The 27265-nt window shown below is 40.0% G+C and overlaps 1 protein-coding gene and 1 long non-coding RNA gene across 3 annotated transcripts in view; both read right to left on the bottom strand.

Moving 5' to 3' along the window:
* Positions 1–1644: 1644 nt before the first annotated feature.
* Positions 1645–5429, bottom strand: LOC141423391 (uncharacterized). The gene is made up of 2 exons (XR_012448211.1): positions 2843–5429; positions 1645–2334 (listed from the first exon to the last, which is right to left on the bottom strand). It is a non-coding gene; the product is annotated as an uncharacterized lncRNA (long non-coding RNA).
* A 674-nt stretch (positions 5430–6103) lies between these two features.
* Positions 6104–27265, bottom strand: part of Csnk2a1 (casein kinase 2 alpha 1) — a 56818-nt gene continuing 35656 nt past the window's right edge. For both annotated transcript variants that reach the window (XM_020164650.2, XM_020164651.2), the window contains exons 4-13: positions 23747–23848; positions 23188–23238; positions 21923–21982; positions 20330–20413; positions 15014–15124; positions 14368–14469; positions 12935–13035; positions 11152–11300; positions 9774–9860; positions 6104–7472 (exon numbers count right to left, since the gene is read on the bottom strand). In XM_020164650.2, coding sequence (XP_020020239.1) covers positions 7357–7472; positions 9774–9860; positions 11152–11300; positions 12935–13035; positions 14368–14469; positions 15014–15124; positions 20330–20413; positions 21923–21982; positions 23188–23238; positions 23747–23848 — 963 coding nt within the window. In that variant the 3' untranslated portion in view covers positions 6104–7356. The remainder of the gene's footprint in view (positions 7473–9773; positions 9861–11151; positions 11301–12934; positions 13036–14367; positions 14470–15013; positions 15125–20329; positions 20414–21922; positions 21983–23187; positions 23239–23746; positions 23849–27265) is intronic.

The following is a 27265-nucleotide window of genomic DNA, read 5'->3' as shown; positions in this document are numbered from 1 at the left end:
TAAAGTAAATCTTTTTTTCCAAGCCAGCTAAGGCAGCCCCTCTCTAAGAATGCTTCCCTGACCATTCTTCCTTTTCCAAGAGTTCAGGGTCCTTTCCTAAAATGAGTTTTTCTGTGACATCTATCATCATCACATCCCCCAGGGCAATTACACCTCATATTTTGTTTTCCAATTTTGCTTCTGTGGAGGCAGTCCTTTTAAGTTTCAAGGAATTGTTTCAGTTTCTACCTTGAAAGGCCCTGAGGCTGTCTCCTACCTCCCTGGGGGCATTCAAACCTTAATCTCTAGTCTCTGAGGCTTGTCTGTATCTAGGCCTGGTGTCTACTAAGTCACTAGTGACTTTAATACCACTTACCTTCAGAATGAATTCCTCTTTTCTGCCACCTGGGAATTTCTGCTTCTTTGAAATGGGCTATTTATTCGAAAGTAAATTAAGCTATTTTGTGTAGCACTACTTGTATTTGGAACAAGAAGGGGATATATATGTAAGTTGGTTCAGTCTACCATGTTGACTGGAAACCTTCAATTTTCCTAAGAAGTTTGTTTTTTTGGTGCTGCAGAACCCAGAGTCTCACACACATCAGGCAAGGGCTCTACCACTGAGCAATACTTGCAGCCCTTCCTAGGGAACTAAACAAAAAATCAGAATAAATACACATCCAGGCTCTTGCCTTTCACTTTTCCATTTAACAACATCTACTTCCCTACAAATGTGGGTCTTGTCTCTCCATCTCAGTATTTGGCACAAGGCCAGGCTCTCAGACCCAGCACGTTTATTTAAGGGCATCTCTTAAGAGAAATTACCTCTGTAAAGGCCAGTCAAGGTGGGTGAGTGGCTGAGGAAGCCCAGATGAAGTGGGGAACAAAATCATATATAGCTTAGGGTGTGAAGAGCTGAGGGGATTTAGGTTTCTTCAAAAGAAATTCACCATGGTGGGGGGAGTGAGGGATAAAGGAGAATAGTGGAGGGGGTGAATTCAAGTATATTTGATATATTGTAAGAATTTCTGTAAATGCCACAATGTACCCCCACCCAGAATAAAAAAAAAAAGAAATTCACCTTGGACTTTACCACACAGAAGCAATGTTCTCCCTTCCAAGGTCCAGTTAGAAATATTTATCTACAGCTGAGACTGACTCACAGGGTGGGATCAAGAAGCCACTTACCAGCTGCTGTTGACTCCCCTTATCCCTCTTTTCTCATTAGAGGAGCCAAGACAACTCTGTCAAAGTAGGTGATGCAAGAGTGCTGCTGACTCAGAAATGCTTAATCCCCTCAAGAGCTTCTCTGAGAAATGGACTGCTGTTCTGTAAGCTGTCATCTGGAGGTACCTGGGGAAGGGCTTCTTATGTTGCGGTTCAGTAAGAATCCCTATTGACTATAGCCACAGGGAGACAAATCCAGCTTGTAAGTGTAAAAAAGATTTGGCTTTTTCAGGAGACAAAATGATAGGGGAAGAGTGGGAGAGGGTGGAAACAGAGCAATGCTGACCTTTGTACAAACAGAAACTTCACTTACATCTGTTGAAAACCTACCATGTTTAATGTATATCCTTTTTTTTTTTCCCCTCCTAGTGAAGACTTTACTGCCATCTCCTGGAAAATTGTTAGGAACTTCCTAAATGAACAAATCCATGGAATCCCTATGGATGTAGCATCCTTTTATTTTACAGAATTCAAAGTACAAATTGACATTTGATCCAACTTGGCATTTTCCATACATTTATCATCTAATCTGAACAGCTAATGTGTAAAACAGGAATTTTTTACCCCAAGTTCTCAGATGAAGAAAATATTAGCACCTCTGGGGGCTCCATTTATACTGGTAATAGAAATTTACCTTGGGTGGTAGTTTTACGAACGTCTTATAGCTTTCCTTACAATTTGCTATACCTACAGTGTTTTATAATAATTTAAATCACTTGTGAGCACTCAGAGAGGCTAGGTAACTGACTGAAAAATCATAAAACCAGAAGTTGGGGCATCTGCAATTCCACTAGGTTATTTCTCTGAAATGGTTAATCAAAGGAAGGCTATAAAGTCTTCAATACTTGTCTACATAAGATGAACTCCAGAACCAGACAAGTAGCCCAGCACTTGTCTATAAACCAGGGACTCCAGAGTATCTTGTGACACGTTTTATAGATCTTGTCTCACTGGGAGAAGATTCTGAATTTCGTATTATCACATGCAAGTGGTAGAAAGCAAAGATTCTAGCATTTAAATCACTAAATTGGTCAGGATAATTGGCTAGCATATATAATTTCACAAAGGGCTCATTAAATGAACATGTTCTTGCTGGGCATTGTGGCTCACTTCTGTAATCCCAGCTACCTAGGAGACAAAATAGGAGGATCATGGTCAGAGGCCTGCCAAGGCAAAAAAAAAAAAAAAAAAAAAAAACCAAAAAAACACGATGGGCAGGGGATTTGCCTCAAATGGTAGTGTCTGCTAGCAAATGCAAGGTCCTAAGTTCAATTCAGTACATCCAAAACCAACAAAGCAACCCCCTCCCCATTTTATCATATGAATCTGCCCAGCCTGCAGCATATAATTACAGTTACAAACTTAAGGGGAAGGCTCGGTTTTTTTCTTTGGTGGGACTAGAGTTTGAACTCAGGGCTTTACACTTGAAAATGCTCTGCTGGGGAGCCACACCCCCAGTACACTTTGCTCTGGTTATTTTGGAGATGGAATCTCCAATCCAGAACTATTTGCAGGATCTGGCCTTGAACCTTGATCCTCCTGATCTCAGCTTCCCAAGTAGCTAAAATTACAAGCATGAGCCACTAGACCGGGCAAGGGTAAAGTTCTTTATGAAATAATACTTCCATTTACTCACTGTGTGTGTGTATGTATGTGTTTGTATAGATGGGAGTGGACTCATTTATTAAGCATTGCACTATTCCATTCAGTATCTTCAGTTCTTCAGTACTCGGGGATAATGGCCTACATGCAAGTGGGGAGACAGACAATTACACAAATAACATAATACAATGAAAGTTAAGTGTTTTGAGGAAAAAGGGTAAGGGTAGTGATGACAGTGGGAAAGTAGGGAGAGGTCAATAACCTTGGTGAAGCATAAGTTAGGATCCAGTTTTTTAGAGCCATTTTTCTGAGGAGGGAACTGAAAATAACTTTAAAGCCTTTGGGTCAACCTTTTTCGTAATCAAGAAGTGGCCCTGGGAAGACAGCCTTGGTTTCTAGCACACGTATAGCCTAAAGCTGAAGTAACAGGGAGAGAAAATCACTAGCGGCAAAGTAGGCAAGGACTGGTGACTAATAACCAACCCTTCAAACCTCATCCTAACCTGGAAGAGAATCTGCCGGTGGAAATGGATTAGGCAGTGGTGGACAAACTATATTGCTTTCAGGATTTGTTTAAACAGTCAGTTCATTCACAACAGGTAAAACGAAGATGAAATTTCAAGAATCAGAGGAAATTAAAGTCCCTAAATCTGTCAACCAATCCCAGTTTTGTCTATTACCTCAGGACTGCAACGAGTCTTTATAAAATATACTTGTGTCTCTGACAGTCACACCTGAAACAATTTAATCCTCCTGTCTCATGTATAAAATAGAAGTAAGCACCTTACAGATTACGATTCATATAAATTAATGGGCATTTCAATATATCATATGATGTATAATAACCTTACTTCTCAGCCCCCAATAATCTCAACTCCAATATGAAGGTGCCACAAAGTACTACACAGTCAACACTTAAGGGAAATAAGAAATTTGAAATACCAGAATTTTCTCTGGTTTCAATTAAAGAAGAAGAAGAAGAAAAAAAAAACTATGGTTAAATGAAGCAATTCAAGTCTATTTTTATGGATTTTACTCATTTGGTGTTGAGAAGTCAGTCTGTTTCAACTTTTCCCAGTCCTTCTGATGGCTTATATTTAAATTGTCAACTATGTTCCCACAGCTCACCAGCGTGTCCTCGGTCCAGGCTAGCTTCAAGGTTAGCATTCCACAGGACTTATAGTGCCATCTACTGGATACTGGGTCTGTTCTGTAAAACAAGCTGTCTCCAGCTTTATTCAAGCACCACTCAAACTTCCTAAAATCAGTATCAGGGCTGAGAAACACCTCAGAAGACATCTCACTCAGTCTCCCCCTGCTTTAAAACACAGAGGTCCGGAGGAGGGAGGGCCTCCGCCATAGATTGTACTGTGAATTACTGGCGAAGACATGACCAAGGACTAATCTTCCATATCAGAGGGTCAAAGGAATTAGGTTTATCAGGCCTACCAGGTGCCGGACACTTGCTTTAATCACAACGAATCAGCAACCCCATTTAATAAGTAAGTGATTTGCCTAGTGACCTTGTGTATGAAAACGGCAGGAGTAAAATGAGTTTTGTTCAGCAACATCGTGCTCCCTCAATGCAGCTCCACATCAGAAGTCCTAACTTTAGAGCTCTTCAATCTGTCTTCATCCATCCCACCGAACATCTCAAGCAATCCAATATTAAGTTCAAATCACATGAAAATTAAGCCATCTATCATACACGGTGTCGGTTGGAGAAGCATATTGCTCAGGCTGCAGGGACATTTCATTTATTTAAATGTTTTTATTTAAAAAAAATTATAGACCTTCATGGCACAACTTCTTCCCAGCACAGTTATGTTTTAGTTATACCAATTACAATACAATTACAACCAATAAATCAGGGGTGAGGGACTTCTGACTTTAAACTCAAGGGGGGGGCACTTCAGACAAAGTTTAAAAATACTTTAAAAACCTTCAGAGTAACTGCCAACATAGCTGTTTTATATTGGCATCAATCTCCTGCCATCTAAGCAATGCAGACACAGGTAGTGCTGAGAAATAGTGTCCCAATACAAGGAATACAGATGAGGTAATTTACAACAACATAGAAGTTGTTACTCTGTAAACCCTGGCCCCCCAGCCCACCCACCAATTGGGTCATATTTAAACTCTCTCCATGCTTTTGCAGTGACTCTGTAAGTAGCATTTTTAAAAACTTATTTTGAAAGGCTCTTGGGTGGCACTTAAGAGTCCTCTGCATTCAACTTCAGCTCTTACCAGGTCTGAGAGGTGTGAGGAGGTCCAGCTGTCTGCAGCTCTCCACCTCAGCCTCAGCTACACACCTAGATTTCCAAGTTAGAAAAGTGGGGTGTGGAGTATTGATTTACAACCCTCCTCCCTACCTCAAAAAAAAAAAAAAATCATCAGTCACAATATCCTGTTCAAATCACAATCCAGTGCAAACCTAATCACAAACTGCATCTCTGGCACATCTGGTGCTTTTAGCTTCTGCACAATTCAACATGGTAACCCCCACAGCATCCTAGGGCGTAAAAGGGTCAAGTACAATAAATAGTCACTGTAAGTGGCCACAAGGAAGAAAATCACCCAGCCATAATCAGAATAATATCCCTTCAGCTCTCCCTAAGTGTTATAAAAGGAGGTGTGAGCTTCCTGTTGAATTTACCATTACATCCTCTAAAGACACCACCTTCATAAAATTACTAAAGCCAAGAAGGGTTATAAAGTTAGATAAGTTCATTAAATTCAACTCCCCAAACAATTATGTTTGCCTATGATGCCCAGGTGAGAAAGGTTTGTGAATCTATAAAGGTAGGAGAATGGGGAACTAAGATATTAGGCCTTAAAATATGTTGGAAGAATTTTTTCCTAGTCCCCACAAGCAGCTACTGTAATGAAATAACAGGAGAAAAATACAGAGCTGATGGTTTTGCTATTGTGCTTAAAAAACTAGGCTTCCTCAGTGAAGCACCTGATAAACTTAGGTGGTTGGATTACAGTGGAAAGTCCACTTTATACATACACACAAACACACAAAACTGGCAATCTTTTCCATTCCCCAATCCCTGCACTGCTGAGACACAAAATGAGTTTTATGGCAAAGGATCCTTAATCCCCAGAGACGCTTTGGCTTGTGGTACTTTTTTAAGGCCTCTCTGCCCTGCCCGGTACCATGGGTTAAATAAGGGGTGTATAAAAATGGGGGCCTTGGGAAGCCTCCACGGTACAGGGCTGCAGGCCCTTCAGATTTGAATGTGAGACACCCACCCAGCGAGACCTTTACACAGGGAACTTAAATCTAACCTTGATAAATAAAACCAAACGTTTATTTACACCAAAGAATTCCATCACTGGATCTTTCACATATGAAGGACAAAGTATTATATATATACACACAGCAAGGGGTGGCAGGGCTGTAACAAGAGAGTTGATACTTTCCCACAATTACAGGTCTACCATTTCCATTTCACTGGAGATAGTGACTCTGCTCCTGTCTCTCAGATTCATTTACAAGACTGAGGAGCAGGTCTTCTCACTGGATGGCATGTGAGGGAAGGAGAAGGCAGGAGGAAAAGGTAGAAAGCTTAAAATGAAACCCAGTGTGGCCACATCTCCCATTAGCTCTTAGAGTTGCTAGCATGAAACCTATATAAACAATGTTTCTTTTGTAAAAAGCAATAAATTATGCTCAGTAATGAATTGACTTTAAAATGGCCAAGTCAAAAAAGATTTTGCCTTCCCCCCTCCTAGTAGCTATGGAGCACAGCATGTTGGGAGATGAAAGAGGAAAGACTAAAGTGGGAGCCTGGGAGGGAGGTACCACAATTTTGAACTAAACTAAAACTAAAAGTATAAATGAGCTGGATTTAGGGTTAGGGCAATAAGACATGATTCATACTGAACAGAAGTTTTTTAGCATCTGTCTGCGCTTTGGGTACATTTTCAACATGTCAACGTAACCAAGACACACTAGTCACCAGGCCAACCCCAATGAAGCACTTCTGGAGTAAAGTGAGATGACTTAACAGTTCATTGCTCTTATGGATCAACTGGACCTTCCCTGCCTCCTTCCTTCCCACCTCCCCTGAGAAGCTACATATTTTAGAATCTCTGGAGAAGAGCACGACATACAAGCCCCCAAAATGTAAGATGATAAGGGAGCAATGGTGGGACTGGGAAGAAATCTCCACCCAAATGCAGCAGCCGGGATTGAGGCTGATTCATCTTTGTTCTTTAGTGATGGGGAACTGAATTTGGAAGGGGAGAAAACAAAACTGTCCGTGAAATATTCCACCTGCAGGTATTTTTTCAGGGTATCCCCTGAGTTATGAAAAGTTCGAGTTAAAAAAAGGAAAAAAAAGAAAAAAAAAAAAAAAAAAAAAGAAAATCAGCCTATTATAATTTTTTTTTTATGACTGAACTACTATAAATCCACAAGCAACGGTTCAGACACGGTGCTTCTGAAGTGTTTCACCCCTCCCCGCCAGGCGCAGGCTGCATCAAGGAGAGGGTGGACTTCCCCACCTCTGCTCAGGCATCAGGAGACAGACGGGGCCTTTACTGCTGAGCGCCAGCGGCAGCTGGAACAGGCATCCCAAGGGGGTTGGCAGCAGCAATCACTGGTGAGCCTGCCAGAGGTCCAAGGGGTGAAGGGGTTGGCACTGAAGAAATCCCTGAAAGAAAACAGCCAATAGTGAGCCAGGCACCAGCTATGGTGATCTTAGTCACCAGTTTTTCCATAGGGCTTATCTTGAAAGTAACATAATGAAAGAAAGTGTTTTCTTTATTGAAAAGTTCCTCTCTTGGACAGATTTTTATACATACTTCAAGTCTAATCCTTACAAATTCAAGTTAAAATAGCAAGTTCTAATGAATTCATCAAACAGGTAAAGAGATCTAAGCTTGGAGAGTATAGCAGTTTGTCTAAGATGCTCAGCCAATAACTGGCAACTATCCTAGTCCAACAGAACCTTTGGCTCGGCACTCTACTTTCTAACATGGTGCCCACAGCCAGCCACATGTAGCTATTGAGCACTTGAAGTGCTGCTAGAGCAACTGAGGAAACTGACTACCCCCCTCCTCTATGGGAAAACCATTATCAGGGATAAATATATGTGAAACCTGACTGCAAATACCAATGAAATCAATAAATTGCTCTTAATCCCAATGAAGAACAGGATATAAGTGCAGTTGCACCTGTCTGCAATCCTAGCACTCAGAAGGCTGAGGCCAGGAGCTCAACATTTCAATTTTTATTAGTTCGTCATTAGCAAACTGAACAGCAAAGAACTTCAGTCAATGCTCACACACTCTCACACTTGCTGCCTTGACAGCATGTCAAAACTACTAAAAGTAATTTTGAGTGGGAAAAACTAAGATCATGTTTTAGAATTTGTTTCTTCATCTCTCTACTTATCAATTACCTGTTACCTTAACCTCAGTCAGCCAGTTCTTTAATTTCTAAAATTTCTTTATCTATATATTTGCATATCTATTTTTTTTTGTATATTTAAAGAGGCAATACAGTAGTCCCCTCTTATCCATGGGAGGCCCCTAATCACTCTGTGGAAAGAGTCAAGAAATGTTATTTTGGACCAGGAGTATTTAAAACTGTGGATATAGAGGACTATTGTATATTCATTTGGTTAAAAGGTTCAAAGGCATTTATTGTGAAAAATACCGTCTATTCTGTTGATCAGTTTAGGAATGTATCCTTCCAGAGACATTTTATGCATATAGATGAATATAAATCTATGAGACTATGCATGTAAGAGGCATACACAAGAACATGATTATTTCTATTCTTGTACCTCCTGTTAATCAACATGGGTTAGCATCTTGCCCCCCCCCCGCCCCAATTAACAATATTATCTTGGGAGTTATAGCTCTGACAGAACTTGAAATATTTATTCATTCTTCCCTCTGGCCACATCAAATTACACTGAATGGATGCCCTACTGATAGCTGTTTGCAATGTCCTGCTATTATAAAAAAGGCTACCAGCTACCTTGGTTATACACCCTTTGGCACATAGGCAAGATACTCAAGAGCACCTATTTTTTGTTGTTATTTTTTGTTTTGAGACAGGGTCTCACTATGTAGCCCATGCTGTCTTGACCTCACAATCTTCCTGCCTCAGCCTCCTGAGTGGTGGGATCATAGACTGTGCCATCATACCCAGCTAAGAGGACAGTTTCTAAAAGGCAGTTAGGTCTTTAAACAAGGAAGGATCACTGGAAGTACAGCTGGTGATAGACTGCTTGTCTAGCATGATGCCCTGTGTTCAATCCCTAGCATCTCAACAAATAAACAATCAATAACAACAAAATGGCAGCAATTATTTGAGAATGTCTCAGTAAATACCCTTGTGATCACAAGTATACCCCTCACTTGGAGGCTGTCTGCATGTATAATTCTTACGTTATGGGCCCATGGATTCTTCTGAATAACTGTGTACCCTACAAAAACTCACTGCAAATTGCAATGACTCAACAAGAATGAAAAACTTTCATATATGAATTATCACATTTTACTAACACGCTAGATGCTCTGGCAACATGTAGGTCCTTGCACGCATTCACGCCCGTGTATGATTCCCACCTCTGCTCCTCAATTTTGTGATCTTATTGGTAAGAGCCATGTAGCTACTGTTGCTCTACTGTGAAATGAAAGCATCTCTTTATTTGTTGTGGCTTATTGGAACATAAAGTTCCTCTGCAAGGAACTTTTGGGATGCTGTCATCCTGACCTGGAAGGTATCGCTGATAACCTATTCAAGACAGGGTCACTAAAGTCTACCAGGAGTCAAATGCACCTAAAAACCTGATGGGAAAAGCCATACAGGCTACTATGTCATTAAGGACATCCTACAGAGAAGAGAAGGCACGTAAGAAATCAGGGCACAGAGAGAGGACAAACCAAGAATAGTAACTAACTTCCCCGTGTTTGTAAAGAGAATTTACCAATTTACTGACCTGACATCATATTGGCGCTGCTGACAGGTGTACTTCCCCCTGGCATGCTAGATGAACCCATTCGAGCCTGGTCCTTCACAACAGTGTCTAGAAAAGAGACAAAGGTTAGGTTCTGGTTTGGTTTTTTTTTTTTTTCGCTACTGGGTTCTGAACTCTAGGCCTACACCTTGAGCCACTCCATCAGCCCCTTTCTGTGATGAGTTTTTTCGAGATAAGATCTTATGAACTATTTGCCCAGGCTAGCTTCAAACCAGGATCCTCCTGATCTCTGCCTCCTGAGTAGGCGCTGGTGTGAGCCACTGGCACCTGGCTTAGGTTCTGTTTTGCTTACAGGATTAAACTAATTGATCTGAGAGGAGAGAAGGTGTTCTTAAGAGTAGCTACCTTCAATCTTTGCATTTTCTTTATATTCCATATTATTCCTGGAACTTTAAAGAGGCAATTGCCTTTACCATGAATTACACAATTAGTACAAAACAGAAATCTCTTTCCTGTCCATTTGTGGTGAAGATGATCTCTGAAACCAAAAGGTTTCAGAGAAGCCATAGTAGAGCTAATTTAAAATAAAGCAAGTCATGTTGGGGTTTAATGGAGACAATACAATCTAACCTGGTCAAGACAGTAATTTATTATCAGAATCAATTGGTTTTAGTGGTTCTCAGCTCAGCTCGTCAGAACATGGTGCTAAAAGGGCCAAAGTTATATTTGTATAGGTTAGTTATGATCTCAGACCTTACTCTCCATCCCAAGCAGCTTGTCCATCTGCTTCAGGGATAGGAGACTGGGCAAGAGAATAACATTCCCTTTAAAAACCTCCTGCCATTCCCCAAGTAACAATCCAACACTGAAGTGAGCATTACTGTGAGGCCAGGGTGGGTCTAAGTGGCATCTCACCCACAGTGAAGAATTAGCTATACTCACAACCTTCAACAAGGTATTTATACAATACTAAGATTTGCCTCAGTGGCTCTCTCCAATGAATGATTACCAGAGACAGGATACACATAAGACTGTTTATTATAAGGGTGGGAGTGCTCAAATGGTAGAGTGCCTGACCAACAAGCACAAGAGTCAACTTCCAGTACCACAAAAAGGAAGCACAGGAATGTTAATTCTAACTCAACCACACCCACATAGTAAGAAATCTATACAGCAGAATCCTCCCAACTGTTCTGCATGACAATTGCTATCACTGTCCCCACCTGAGGAAACAGAGGCTCAGTGTGAGAGAAGTTAACTTCCTGGTGAGCTTACAGGAGATGGATGACAACTTTACTCTCTAGGACTCTAGTTTCAGCACTCTCTTCACAGCATATATTCTCCCCTGCCTCATGATTATCTGCCGAGCAGTGGTGGGAGAGCCTGCAGACGGACTCACAGAAATAGGGGTGCTCCATGGCCTCTCTCGCAGTGAGCCGTGACTGGTGGTCATATCGCAGCAGCTTGTCCAGAAAATCCAAGGCCTCAGGGCTGACAAGGTGCTGGTTTTCACTGTGGACAAAGCGTTCCCATCGCTTACGAGAGTGTCTGCAAGGCCAAAAGTGGGGAATGAGAAATGGGCCAGTGACAAAAAGCCCAAAACTTTATTCTTATAATTTTTTTCGTGGCTACCACCTTAGATGATGACAAAGGGGTAAAATTTGAGAGTAGTCTTCTATCACTCTGCGATGGGGCGACACACAGAAAAAAAATGAATTGGCAGCTTATGGCAATGCTGCAGAAGAGAAACTTGAACCCTCCAACTTTTTGTTTAGTAGGACTGGGGTTTAACCTCAGGGCTTCTGGCTCACAAAGCAGGCACTCTACTACTTCAGCCACACCTCCAGTCCACTTTGCTCTGGTTATTTTGGAGATGGGGGTCTCATGAACTCTTTGCCCAGATTGGTCTCAAATCTTGATCTTCCTGATCTTAGCCTACGAAGTAGTGAGTCACCAGCACCCCCTGCCCCTCCCAATTTTAAGAAGAGAATTCCAGGTTTGTTCTAGGATATGAATGATCCTGTGCAGCAAGGAGGGTCAAGTGGCTGAGCTGACCAGCACCTCTCACACCCCCGTGCCAAATTCATGTACCTTTGCCACTTGTCCAGCAGAAGTCTTTGCACCAGTCAAGTCCATCTCCTCGTGTTAAGTGGCTAATATATTAGCAATGTGTCTAGGTACTACCACCAGTCAGATATCTGCACATCAGTCTATTTCCTTCTCTTGGAGAGATTTTGATTTGATTTATTCCACTGTAACCCTTCCTCTAGAACCTACACTTCATGCATTTCATAAGAATCCTTTGACTATAATTCTCATACTCATAACCCTCTAAGTAAAACTGGGCAAAGAGCCACTCAATCCAATGTTTAAAAAAAATTATCATAAATTAACCATACAAAGAGCTTTCATGACCAATGCTTTCATTTTTGGGGAGTAGGGTGGGGAACAGTACTGGGGTTTGAATTTAGGGCCTTACACTTGCTAGGAAAGTGTTCCCAGCCCTTTTTGCTTTAGTTAATTTTCAGATAGGGTCTTAAGCTTTTTGCCCAGAACCAGCATCAGACCATGATTCTTCTACCTGCCTCTTGCACAGCTAGGACTACAGCTGTGAGCCACTACACACAGCTTATTCTTTGAAATAGTTTCACTAACTTTTTGCCAAGGCTGACCTCAAACAGCCTGTTTCCATCTCCCATATAGCTGGGATTATAGGTGTGAGCCACTGCACCCAGCTCACATAATGCTCTTATCACGGGCCTGATCACTGATATATTCTGAAGCACCAGATCAGACATCTGACCATCTGACTCTTTCTCCTCTCTCCCACACCTTTTTTTGTTTTTGTTTTTGCAGTACGGCGGTTTGAACATAGGGCCTACACTGTGAGCCACCCCATCAGCCCTTCTTTGTGATGGGATTTTTTCGATAGGGTCTCGTGAACTATTTCCCTCAGTTGGCTTCGAACTTTGATCCTCCTGAGACGCTAGGATTATAGGCGTAAGCCACCAGGTGCCCAGCTTTCACTCTCTCTTTTTTTTTTTGAGTACTGGGAATTGAACTCAGTGCTTACCACTTGAGCCATGCCCTCAGTCCAAACATAACTATTTTGAGGATCCAAAGCCCAGTTCACACCCAAAGTGCTAAAGCCATAGAGGCACAGGTTTTGTTTTATGGCTTACCTGCCCAAGATATCATTGAAACGTGGATCTAGTTCAATGTTGTACTTGTCAATATAGTCATACAAATCTTCTGTGCCCAAAACCTTGGCTATCCTCACCAACTAGTATTGAAGAAAAGACAAAAACCCACACCACAAGCATATTACATGATCAAATCAACAATGGATCATAAATGAACAGAAGGGTATCAAAATGCCCTTAGGTGTGAGTGTTACCTCCTAATTTCTGTATATGGCAGGAGTGCATTTTCACATAAAATTCCCTAAATCAACTCAATATGAAAATGTCAGAAAACCAAAATTGCTTTATAACCCAGATTCTTCCCCCTTTAAATGTTTCTCTAATTGTCTCATTATTTTTCCTCCCAAAATCCAAATTATGTCCCTTCTTTTGGGAAGTTTCCCATAAACACTCAGAATACTCAACACTCTTGCCTTTTGTAACCTCTTACACTTTTACGCTGATAGGACTACAATTTATTGCCTTATATGTTTGATTCCCTTACAAATAGTCTACAAACTATTTGAGATAAATGACTACTCTTTTTTTCTGTATTTCTTAGTCCTGTATGGCACCTGACACTAAGCTACTAACTTAACTTCAGGTGATAGTCTGTGACTTGCTTAAAATGGCCACTGTGTCCAAAGGCAACAAGGCAAGAGTACATTCCATAAGATCCTAGAATCATTCCAAGTTCTCTTGGATGAAATAGTTCACTGATATTGAAGAGGAAAGTGGAATTAGTCCAAAAACATCATCTACATTTATATTGACATATATGAACTTAATCCATTTAAAGAGATTAAAGGACCACAAAAATACAGATAAACCAGCATGTAGGGAAAAATATTTTCAACCCTACAAAAAATTCATATTAGGAGATTCTATGATAATGTACTCATTTTTAATCTCGATGACAGTTACATGTTTGTTCACTTCAATATAATTCTTTGTACATGTCTTAAAAAGTATTTTTGTATTTCATAATAACACAAGAAATCCAAACAAACTGGGGAACAAGAAGTCTGATTTCAAAAAGCTTAACTAGGGAGCTCTCAAAATACCAATGTGATGATCAGTGTAAGTCTGGCTGAACAAGCAGTCAGGTGAGAATCGTTACCCACACTCAGAAATTCTGAGTAAGTTTCAGGAGAGGGGATAGACACCTGTACTTTATTTATGTACCTTTTTTTTTGTTTGCAGGTACTGGAATTTGAACTCAGGGCTTCATGCTTGGTAGGCAGGTGATCTACCCTGCCAGACCTAGTTTATTTCTTTCTCTAAAACAAGGTCTCACTATGTAGCCTACGCTGGCTAGAAATTACAATCCCCCCTGCCTCTGGACAAGCCCGGCTCAGGCACCTGCATTTTAGCGAGTGAGTAGGTCTGGCTATCACATAGATAAGTTCCTTAATGGGAACAACATGTATCACCTGGTCATAATTGTCATGTCCGTGGAAAAATGGCTCCTTCCGGAAGATCATACTTGCCAGCATACAACCCAAGCTCCACATATCCAAACTATAATCGTACATCTGCGTTAAAGTAAAGAAACTCATTGTGATCAAACATAAATCCCTAGGCTTCTCACTTCAAAATAAAAACTAGATTAAAAACAAAAAATTCACTCTACTGAATCAAAGTCAAACATCAATAATGTCTTCATTAATTTTTCTATCTTTTCTTCATTTTTTTTCATCCAGTTTTAAAATAAATAAAGTAAGGAATGTTTTTATACATAATGTTTTTTTAGCTTTGGGCAATATTCTTTTAGATCCCAGAAATGGAAGTTTTAGGGCAGGTTTCTAACTAGAAAAATTATCTTGGGTGTGGTTTTTCCTTAACTTAGGAAAATGCAGAGCTATTCATATTCTACTGATATAACAACACAAGCAACGTAAGTTATGGGAGATGAACTGAGGTGACTTATCTGTTACATTTCACATAAAAGGAACAGCTAAGAAAAACTACGAATATGGGTAATAAATGGCTTACTCCAAAGCACAAAGTGACATGTTTTTCCCAATTATGTGCAAAACAAACTTAGGACTGAAATTGTCCTTGCCTTTCTCATCTCACCTGATAATCTACAAGTAGTTCAGGACCTTTGAAGTATCGGGAAGCAACTCGAACATTGTATTCTTGGCCAGGATGGTAAAACTCAGCCAAACCCCAATCTATTAGCCGTAACTGAAAGGAAAAGAAAAAGAGAATGAACTGTAAGTGTCCTCCAAGCTACTCCCATTTGGTCATTAGAGTGCTTTATTAAAAATGCCACATGTATCATTCTTATAGCTTTACCTACCGCTTTCTCCACACCTAGTTTCTGAAGGGCAATATTAAAGCAGGCTCGAGTCTCACCTCCAGTCCATTTTACTCTGGTTATTTTGGAGATGTGTCTCATGAAGTACTTTCCCGGGCCGGCATCAAACTGCAATCCTCCCAATCTCAGTTTCCCAAGTAGCTAGGACACAGCTACAATCTGTGAATTTCTTAAACTGCTCATTTGACTAAAATGTTCCCCACTACTCAACATGTACTCCAACTGCTGAACATCTCAATTTTTTGTTGATATCTTCCTCAATGAAGTCTTGTCTGATCATCCAATGAACCACTGCCTTCATTCCCAAGCCTCAGAAGTTATTTCTTTAATAGAAACCTAAAATTTGTACACTTGCTTTCTATCTTTATTTTTTTCAATATAAACTGCATGCTCTTTTAGAGTAAGGACTGCTTTATTCACCTTTGTAATCCTCAAAATTCAACCCAATGCCTGGAATACAGGAGGAAAAAAAAAGAATAAATATGGCTTAGTGAATGAAGTCACAGAAAAGCCATACAAACACATCCATTACCAAAATGTGTGTTGAAAGTGGAAAAAGAACTAATAGGGATAAGAGGCAACCTTAATTTGACCACTGTGCAAAACAGCCGTGATTTGCACACACTTCAGTAGGCCCTGAGAAATAATGCCAGAGTCTTCTGACACTAAGTAACTTGTTTACATTTTAAAACTAAATCTCTAATTATTTCCAGCAAAATCAATTCCATAGTCTCCCCCATCTTAGTTAAAGGTGATCTCAATCATTCTCCCATTCAGATCAAAACTTAAGATTCAATCAGAATTCTTATTTCCTTCATACTTCACATTGAAGTTGTTGACAAATCCTGCTGGCCATACCATATTCTGACCACTACCATCACCTCCACTCCCTCTGCCTTGGTCCATTCCATCATTACCTCTTGTTTGATTTACTGCACTAGACCCTTCTTAACACATAAAAGGGCCAGCAGAATGGTACAAATGGTAGAGTGCCTGTCTAGCATGCATGAGGTCCTGAGTTCAAATTCCAGTACCACAAAACAACAAAAAAAATATTTAAATAATTGTAGAGTCGTATGAAGTTGTACAGAGGTTCTGTATACACTTCATCCAGTGTTTCCCAAGAGCAATACCTTACATACTAACGGTACATCAAAACTAGGAAGCTGACATTGGAATAATTCACAAAGTACTTCAAATTTCATCGGTTTTACATGCACTTCTGTTTATGCGTGCAGTGCATGTGTCTGTGGTTCTATGCAATTTTATACGTATCACCTCCACCATAAGAAACTGTTCCATTACCACACAGATGTGTAGTATGTTATTTCAACCCTGGGAACCTCTCTATTCTTAATCATTACAACAAACGGGGCCATTACCATATAACTTCATGAAATTGTCTTCTTTTCACTCAGCATAAAATCAAAGTTGTTGCATGAAACAACAGCTCTTTGCTATGACAGTTGAGAAATACTACCAGTGATAGTAATATAGCCACAGCTTGCTTAACCACTTGCCCGCTGGAGGGCATTTCTTTTGTTTCCAATCATAAGCTATTACAAAGTAAGCTGTATTTATGCAGCTAACAGGTTTTTGTGTGGACCCACTTTTGTTTCTCTAGGATGAATAACACAGTTGGAGCATGTATTAATTATACACTTAGCTTTGAAATGACAAAACAGTTTGGCATTTCCCAAAATGACAAATTTTACATTCCCACCAGCAATGTATAAGATAACGAGTTTCTTCACATTCTTGCCAGCCATCTGATCTTGTCATTATTTAATTTGAGCTGTTCTAATACAAGTGCAATGAACTTTTAAAATGCAAGAGAATATGCCGATGCTCTACTCAGAGCCTGCGAAAACTTTCCATTTTCAGAGAATAGCCCATTAAGGGTATGCCTCTCTTTACCTCTTTTCCTTCTCTCCCTTTATTCTATCACAGCTCCACCCTGCTGCTATTCCAACATGTCAAGCTGTAGTATTATGATTATATACTCATATGCATATACTTATGTATTTGTATATAGTTTTTACCCATGATTTCTGGCCCATAATTTCAATAGTCCCTGTTATTTTATAAATGACATAGCTTCTGAAGTACTTGGACTTTTTTTCCTTTCATTTTTGTGCTGGGAATTGAACCCAGGGCCGTGTGTTTGCTAGGTAAGCATTCTACCATTCTACCCCAGTATTTGGCCTTTTATCCTTGGTTCCTGAAGCAGCTTCAGAACAATAAAGGTGAAAGACAGTAATGCTCAGGTGCTTTAGGCTTCTGAAAGCAAAATTTCTGGAACTGAGGGTGGTGGTACATTATGTAACCCAAGCACTATGGAGGCAGAGGCAGGAGGATCACAAGCTTGAGGCCAGTCTGAGTCACATAGTTGAAATCCTCTCTAAAAAAAAAGAAAAACCAAAAGAGAGCTGTGGGTGTGGCTTAGTCAGTGATAGAGCACCTGCCTAGCCCAGAACTGAAAGGAAAAAAAAAAAAAAAGAGCAAGTATTTTTTTCTGTCTTCCTTTTGTCTATTCCTTTTTCTTCCCAAGGCATACCATAGAAATTGAATTTCTCTGGGAGTTCTCCTCCGTAAGATGGATAAAGGAAACTAAAGTCTGTTTTGGAGCTGACCATATTCAGGTGGGTCCTGTGCCTTATCTGGGAGGAATGTGAACAGAGGCAAGAAGAATCTGAACAGACAGGCCTTGCTAGCCTTCTACTCTCAGTCTATCCTTTGTGTTCAATCACATTGCTACCCTGTTGTCCATGCTTCAATCACTTATGCAATGAAGTTGCCATAAAACCTCAAAAGGCAGGGTTTGAAGAGTTTCTAGCTAACCAAGCACAGGGAGGTTCCTACAGAGTGGTGGGCCTGGAGAAGCATGGAAACTGTGTGACCCTCCCATGCCTCTTCATCTGTAGCCTTTCCAATATTTTTTTCAATAAACCAGTAAATGTATTTCCTGGAATTCTTAGCCACTCTCACAAACTAACTGAACCTGAGGAGGTACTGCGAGAACTTAAGTTTTAGCCAGCTGGCTCATAAGCAGAGGTAAACCCACCTAGGGCTTGTGACTGGCATGTAAAACTCTTTTGGTCTTATTACCAGAAGTAAAAAAGAAGGAAGATGAGGCAGAGGTATGACTAAACTAGTTTGTGTACTCCTGGAGGCCAGAGTAACGGAAACAAGGAATGACAGAAGCTGGGATACTGGTATAAGTTGTTAGATTGCATGCTGTCTAGAATTTGTCTCTCAGTGGGTCTAGAACTTCTATCACCATCCAACCACTAAGACCAGTTCTGGGAGTTCTACCTTGCTCATAACCTAACAGTCCCTGTTGGTATTCTGCCCTGAACTCGTGGCATTCTGGACTAGTTCTGTTTTCAGTTGTGGCTGAATGTGACATGTATAATGAATCATCTCTTCTGCTGTCTCAGCTCAAAAATTAATAAAACAAAAACAGAAAAACAAGGGAAGTAGTAGTTTTGGGATCTGACGCCATCTCCAGATAGATGTATCAGAACTGAATTAAATTAGAGGACACTCGGTTGGTGTCTGCTGTAGAGTTGATGGCTGACTTACCAGTAGGGAGAAACTTCCAGACATTTTGAGTCTCGGAAATGATCTGTGTTGTGCGTATACAGGAGAAAATGAGTTTGTGTTTGTTTTTCCTGTGTCCAGACAGGCACATGTTCCTGCCCCAGGGCTTTTGTACTTACTATTTCCTCTGTGTGGAATATGTTTCTTCTTAACACTGCATGGCAAGACCTTTCCAGTGCTCTCTAAAATGTCCCTTTTCCAACAAACCCTTCCTTAAAAACCCTGCGCACCATTCCCTACTCCTTAACTAATTTTATTTCCACATTACTTTTGACTTCCTATCCCACCAGCCTCCCCCACATATAACTTTGTTATAGGCAACCGATTTTATCTTCTTTGTTCAATCATATAACCCCAGTCCTTAAAACAATGCCTGTTATATATATAGCATGTATCTTAAAAAACAAAATCACTTGAATGAACAAATCATCCGCAGTTGCCAAGACTACAATAGCCATCACTACCTGAAGGAACTAGGGCATGACAACATTAAAAAACTCATGGCATATCTATAATCCCAGTACCAGGAAGCAGTCAGGAGGATCATGAGGTTGAGGCCAGCCTAAACTACACAGCGAGACCCTAAGTCAAAAACAAAAATGAAACAATACAACCTGAAATATTACAAACATGTAATCATCGTGGCTTCCATGTAATAATATTTTGTAGAGGTCAGCAGCCCCAGGACACTTGCTAACAAAAACAGCATCTTCAGAGTATTTCATCCACTTCACAACTGTTTGGTTTTGGGGTGTTTTTTTTCTTTTTGGCAGTACAGGGTTTGAACTCAGGGCTTTGTGCTAGGCACTATCACTGAAGTCATACCTCCTGCCTACTCCATCTTGACTACAGCAATTGGAGTTTTTTTTTTAATCGTGTGTGTGTGTGTGTGTGTGTGTGTGGAGTGTGTGTGTGTGTGTGTGTGTGTGTGCGCGCGCGCGTGTGTAGCCCTTTCTGCTCTCGTTATTTTTGAGACAGGGTCTTGCTTTCTGACTGGGCCACCCTGATGCCTGATCCTCCCATTTATGCTTCCTGCCATGGTAGGTGCATGCCACCATGCCACCATATCTCACTCTTTCTTTTCAGAAGGGGTTCTCACATTCTTTGGCCTGAGCTGGCCTCAAACTGTTATCTTCCTGATCTCAGCCTCCCACGTAGCTAAGATTACAGGTTTGAACTACCAGGCCTGGCTACAACTGTGTACTTTTAATTCTAGTTAGACTAGAAGTCAGGTTTCCTAGCCTATACAAACGTTTTACCCACTATCCTAATCTATTTCCCAGATAGTACTCTTAGGAATATGAATAATGGTCTAAACATGTTAATTTAATTCATTCAGTCAGTTACCAAATATTTATCAAGTACCTAATAGGTACTGGAGATTATGACACATACTAGGGATAAAGTGTTGAAGATGAGCTGCTGACTCCATTACATGGATAAGTAAACTTGTCAGTCTATCACTTTACCTTTCTGTGTTCATGATCAATCATGACATTATGGGGTTTCACATCTCTATGCATAATTCCCATACTGTGACAATAATCCAGGGCCTGTAAGAAGAACAGGTAAGAAAGAGTTTAGCCAGCATACCTGTGATTATTTTTTCCTCCATGTAATTTTTCCTACTAGCCTCACAGTACCTCTGGGAATTAGGATTAGGACAATCTTTCCCACAGCTACTCTTTAGATACTTGCTCAGGATTCCAAAGTCAAACAAACTTTAAGTTCTGTTCCTTACACAGCTGTTTCAACATCCTGTTTAAAAAGACCCAAAGTATAGACTATTTTCCAAATTTTCCCTTTTCTTCAAAGTCTAGATTATTTCTTTAAACACAAGCCTTGAGAAAGAAGAATATTGGTCTAAATACAAACCATACAAATCTCTTATTTGAGAAACAGCAATTTCTTTCTTCCTTTACTTATTTATTTTTTTTCTTCAGTACTGGGGTTTGAACTTAGGACTTCAAAACTGCTCTGCCACTTAAGCCACGCCCCAGTCCTTTTTGCTGTAGTTATTTTTCAGACAGTCTTGAACTTTTTGCCTGGTGGGCATCAGACCTCAATCCTCCTACTTATTATACCTCTTATGTAGCTGAAATTACAGCTATGCACCACCACACCCAGTTTAAGAAGAGTAATTTCTTTAGCAGCTAAAAGTCTATGACTGAGGTTGGCCAAATTTGGCCTGCTGTCCGTTTCTGTGAAAAATGTTTTACTGGAACATGTTTGCATATTGTCCATGCTACATCAGCCTTGAGTAATGGAACAAAGACTTGGCAAACAAAGCCTAAAATAGTTACCGTTTGGCCCTTTAAAGAAGTTTGTCAATCCGTGATGTAGGTCATCTAATCCAATTTGAAGTTTCCAACCTTGAACCAAAGTGAACTGAGTGACATAACCTTTGGATATGTTAATCCCAGCCTTTCAGGTAATTGCTGTAATTAGCCAAGTTCTTGTCTTTCCTGAAGGGCAACCTAGATTCCTACAGCTCACAGGGCTAGACAAACATCTGTAACTTTGTGAAGCCCTACTTGCCACAAGACAGTGTGAGCCATTGGAAAGATCTCTGGAGTTACCACCTCTTTTGGGTACTCCTAAAGTTTAGATACTTGGCCATCTGTTAGCAATTCTCTCCTACAAAAACTGATCTTATAACTACTGGGAGCAAGATATTTGGTGATCCCACTTTACTAATCAAAGACCACATTCAGTTAGCAATCTGTAAGCGGAGCTTTACACAAGCCTTAGGACAATCAATCTTTTAGAACCAAGTTAAAAGCTTACCATTTTACTTGTCGAATCTTAAGTGAAATAAAGGTATCAGAAGCCAGCACATCAAGAGTTCTTTTTACAAGGTTTGACAATGTAAGTATCATTCCTCGCTATCTTCTAAATAACCTTAGCCCAAGGTTCTAATACTAACTTAATAAAAACGTTTATGTAGAGGCCTTCTTTCAATATACTACACAAAGTGAATTCATTGGCTTTTCTATCATCAATTGAACTATTTAACAAAGCCAAGACCAATTTAAAGATATTTGGAATCCAAGGTTTCTTACCTTCAGAATCTCATACATGTAAAATCGAATATCATAGTCTGTTAGCGTCTGGTACAATTGCTGCAAAAAAACAAATGCAACATTTAAGCCATGAAATGATGCTGACAGGAAGGCAATTTCTCATCAGTATTCACAGTAATTCAAACTAAGATTTCGCTCATTTGCCACTGCTCCAAGATTTTTCTGCTCATCATTATTTCTCTAATACAAAACCCACTTTAAAGAGATAACTTGGGTCTTCAACTTTACATGTAAAAGTGAGGAATTACTTAAACTTATATTGCTAAAGCTAAAATCCATTGTTGGGAACATATCTATATATTGTTGATGATCACAATAATAATACACACACAGAACATGCACTGAAACACATTTACAATTTAGTTTGCTTTTCATTTACCTTAAGACCTTCTCATAAAAGGCATTTGGATAAAGACAGCCTCCTTTGTAGGGAACTAACCCATCTTGGGCTTGCACAATTGCAGACCACCAATAGGTAGGCAAAGGGTATGATGCCAAACTTGTTGAGCCAATTTAATAGAACTATTCTTGTCCCAAGCTGAAAGCAAACTCTGTTATGTGACCTTTCCAGTCCCTAAAAAGTTGCAGGATTTTAAAATGTATATTCTTGACAATGTCAAATACCTTTAAACTTCTAAGAGAGTGCCTATATTCTTCTGCTACACTGGAATTGAGAACTGTTTAAAATAAGTAGGCCACAGGATAGGCTAGAATTCAGAGATATCTGTGTGAAATTATCTTTCCCCATTCCCCATCTTTTAAGATCCACTGTCCAAGGGCCTGGAGGTATAGCTCAGGGATAGACAAGCTGCCTAGCATACAAAACTGTGAGGCCTTGGGTTCAAGCTCCAACACTGTAGCAGTGGGGAAAAGACTCACAGCCTAGAGCTTCTGAGGAATCCTAAAGAATATGCAGTTCCTGCTATTCCTTGAACCAGATGCCTTAAAGTGTATTGTCCGAAGTCTAGATCTTGAGTGAACCGAGTACTGTTGCCTTCATTAGGATGGACATCAGCAGAAAATGTTAAATGAGTGATAAAAAGGATGAGATGTATATAGTGGTAGATAAGCAATTGGGTAAAATATCAAGAAGTGTGAAGTGGGTGCTACTTGTATACAAGTTTTTCCATTTAGCAATGTAAGGATGAAAACAAATGAGAAGCAAGCTCTTCTAGTATCCCCAAAAGACTTTCGGTATGTCTAAAAACCTAACAGCTTAAAACAGTTCGATAAATATATAATACCTTGAAGTCTGTGTTGTTTACGTGTTCAAAAACCAAGGCAGGGGTTCGCGACTAGGGGAAAGAAAGAGAATATATGTTAGTAATGGTTCTGGCAGCTTAGTGGGCACGTTTGCAGATGCTGAGTGGTAAATGTGACAGCCATAACCTCAGTAGTAAGAAACCCTCTATTGCTAAAAGTCCTCTCCATTCTAATCATCACCACATTTAGGTCACTTTGGGGATGGATTTCAAACAGAAGACACGAAGCTGAAATCTCACCAAGCTCTAGACGGTCCAAAAACCCACCCATCACCCATCAGCACCAGACCCGAGTTTGCAAAATACATTAACACATTTCAGTTTCTAGTGCTATCCGTCTCTTAGCCTAGAAGAATAAGAAATAATATGTGGGTGGAAGTCTCTTTAAAAGAAAAACCTAAGCTAGTTAAATGTATATGTGACTAAGCACTTTTAAAGCAGGACTTAATGATGAAAGTGTGGTGACAGAAACAGACCAGCTGTGTTCCGGGTCCAACATATCTCAGTCCTGGTGTGCCTCGCTAACATCTACCATACTCACCACAGGGTCTTTTACAATGTCTGCCAGCGTGATGATGTTGGGACCACCTCTTAAATTCTCCAAAATCTTTATTTCGCGCTTAATTTTCTTCTTTTTAACTGGCTGAAAGGGTAAAACTGTATCAGCGAAAACAAGTATTTCAGAGTATTTCGACATACAGTAGAATACATAAATGGCTTACTTAGGGGCTCCTTGAAGGAAGGAAAGTGACAGATTCGCCTCAAATCCTCTTCTCCTAGCACTACTGTGCCAGGAACTCTGCAGGTACTTACAAAAGATTAAAGGATAAAAAGATTTCCACCCAAAAGACCAGACCTCCACAGAAATAGTACATAATTTCAATCAACAGTCATAATATGTTGTGCTTTAAAACCTTACAAACTAGCAAGGTAAATGGCAACATGAATGTTCATCTTTTATGGGTCCTTTCATTCCTCCCTCTCCATCTGTAACCCTGTGTAAAGTGAAGCAATTCAGGACCAACAGCAAAAAGAGCCAAAACTATCTTTGAAATGTGGGCCTTGAAGCTTACAGATACGAATCCTGCCTTAAACCTGTGAGACGTTTGCCCTTGTGACTAAAAGGAGTAACAAGACCGTAACGAGAATCAAATGAGTGTAGCTGGGACACAGCCCATAATTCTCTTGCATTATCACTCTTGTAAACAAACCCCTTCATTTTAAAAGACTCCACTGCAGAGTCTCTGGAGTATACCCTCCACATTCCTTTGTTCTCACCCACCCTTTGCACATCTGTTTTGGTGTAGTAGAAATCCTTGTCATTTTTCTGAGGGCCTTGGTCCAACTGTACCTCCAAAAAGACTGAATAGTCTAAAAACAGTGCTGGCCCAAGAGAAATACAATGGAAGCTACATGTATATGGTTAATGTTCTAATCGTCACGCAAAAGAGCAAAAACAGACAAAATTTTAATAATGTATTTAACTTATATTCAAAACCTTAAATCTCAACATATAAATCAATTTAAACGATCACTAACCTTTTCTGGTACTAATCTTTGAAGTCTAGTGTATTTTACTCTTATAGCATATCTCAACTCAGCCCAGCCACATTTCAAATGCTCAGTAGTCACATGTGGCCTTTGTTTGCTATACTGGACCTTCCACATCTTTCCAGGGTGGTCACCTCAGACAGCTAACATGCTGCATACAATTCTTCAAAGTTGTTTTAAGGGTTTCATGTCTATTAGCAATATTGGTGGTTACTAAACTTTGATGATCAACAATCACCTGGATTTTTAAATACACAGATGTGCAGAACTCACCTTGACTTACTAAATTAGAATCTTATGCAACTGGGATCTATTTTTAGGTGATGCCCAAGTCAGTGATCCAGGTCCAGGAACTCTTAGTCTTTTAACCTTCTCTTACATTCTAAACTCATGTACAGCAGGGAGAAAGCAAATTTTGGAAAAAGAGTCCACAAACCTGGCTTTGCAGCTGTGTGGTTTCAAGAATATTAATGTTTCTCAATTTTATTAATACTGAAAGGAGATTATACATCCCTCACAGAGTGTGGTTTATGTATCACAGTTAAAACAGACCCCCGCACAATAAGATACTTAATAAATGGAAGGCACTTTACTTCCACATAGCCCACACTCAATTCAATCCATGGCGATTTTTTTTTGCAGTGCTGGGGCTTTAACTCAAGGCCTTCACCTTGAGACATTTCACCAGCCCTTTTTGTGATTTGTATTTTCGAGACAGGGCCTCACGAACTATTTGCCCTGGCTGGCTTTGAACTGAGATCCTCCTGATCTCTGCCTCCAGAGTAGCTAGGATTACAGGCGTGAGTCACCGGCACCTGACAATCCATGGCTTCTTTACCCTTGCTTCTATCAGAACTCAGTACACTGACTGCCTGGGAAGCAAGGTCATCAGTTTCTCTCTTTTTTTTTTTTGATGGTAGTGGGGACTGAACTCAGGGCCTCTTGCTTGCTAGGCAAGCAAACTACCACTTGAATTATGCTTCCAGTCAATTGCGTTTAGTGTTTTTTAGATAGAGTCTTGTGCTTTTGCCCATGCTTGCCATGGACCTGGGATTACACCACACCCGGTCCCAATTTCTCTTTTTCAACTCTTCAGATCCCTTTGATTTGCTATCCTATGTGGGAGACCATTTCCCCATACAAACACTAACTCATCAATCTACATCCTGTTTTGTACTAATATCACAACTTCCCAATAGCTGCATTAGGGTCAAAAGCTATTGGTTTACAAGACTTTTTTTTTTTTTTTCCCCTCTAAAGAAGTCTTCAAATCTTTAAGCTTACATGAAAGCTGGCTCATGACAGACCACATAGATATCTTGCACTGTAATTTAATGTGATTATTGTAACTTTTCTCTAGTGACAAATAGGGATAAAAAATTTTTAAAATAGGGTTGGCAGAGCTGCTCAAGTGGTAAATCTCCTGCTTAGAAAGCTTGAGGCCCTGAGTTCAAGCCCCAGCATGGTCAGGAAAAAAATTAATAAAAAATTTAAATATAATTTATAAAGGAACTTTGCCTATATTTATACTTTACCTACAGTTATAGCAAAGCACACATTCCAGTTAGGACAAATGAGTTGACTATTTCTAAATCACCCTTCATCTAAAAACATTAATAGCTCTCACCTACCTAGGAGATAAAGTCATACAACATTTTTTTTTTTTTTTTTGGCAGTACTGGGTTTGAACTCAGGCTTCACACTTGCTAGGCAGGTGTTCTACTACTTGAGCCACTTCTCCAGTCCAAGTCATACAACTTTTAAGACTGGAAGGAAATGCAGTGCTTCACAAATTTAATCTCCCTCTCCAAGTTCACCTTCTGTGTATGGTCACATGACAATCTTCCACATGCAACATTTTTCTCACTTATTTCTTCCTTTTCCTCTTTTCTAGTCTTGGTGCAATCTAGAGTATGTTCCCCCTTCCCTACTCTCACTTTATCTATCCAAACCCCCTCCCATTCAGCATGAAGCCAGCTTTAGGGAGCTTTCCCTAACTTCTAACCTCTTCTGAATGTCAGAGCTACTTCCTATGCCTTTTGTGAGGCTTTAAAAAATGTCATCTTATTCTGTCATGTATGTTTCCATAGGAAGACCATCCTGCAATTACAAAGAACTTCAGTCTCCAAGTATGTCTCCATATATGATTTTGTATTCAATTCTTATTTATATCCTGAGAAAGGTAAGGCAACATCATCTCCACTTTCACAGATGGACTTCCATGGCTAACTGCTTTTAGAGTTTGGATTAAAATCGAAGTGTTTTGTTTTCCAGCCTACTTTGTTTTCTACATATTGTAAGACAAAAGAAATTTTAAGTTTTTGAGAGAAACTCAACAATCAATATTTGACACCTGCTAGACACAAAGTGCACTACTAGCTTAACACAGTTTAACACTAGGCTTCATAGTTTCAACATTAGACTTCAACACTATATTCCTTTTGAGGACCTATTTTTGTGAAGCTGTTTTCAACATCAAGTATTGTATAAGAAAGAAATGTGGACCATG

Source organism: Castor canadensis, chromosome 5 (genome assembly GCF_047511655.1).
Source record: "Castor canadensis chromosome 5, mCasCan1.hap1v2, whole genome shotgun sequence".
Taxonomy (NCBI): domain Eukaryota; kingdom Metazoa; phylum Chordata; class Mammalia; order Rodentia; family Castoridae; genus Castor; species Castor canadensis.
The sequence above is the reverse complement of the archived record's forward strand: the minus strand, read 5'-3'. Positions and strand labels throughout refer to the sequence as shown.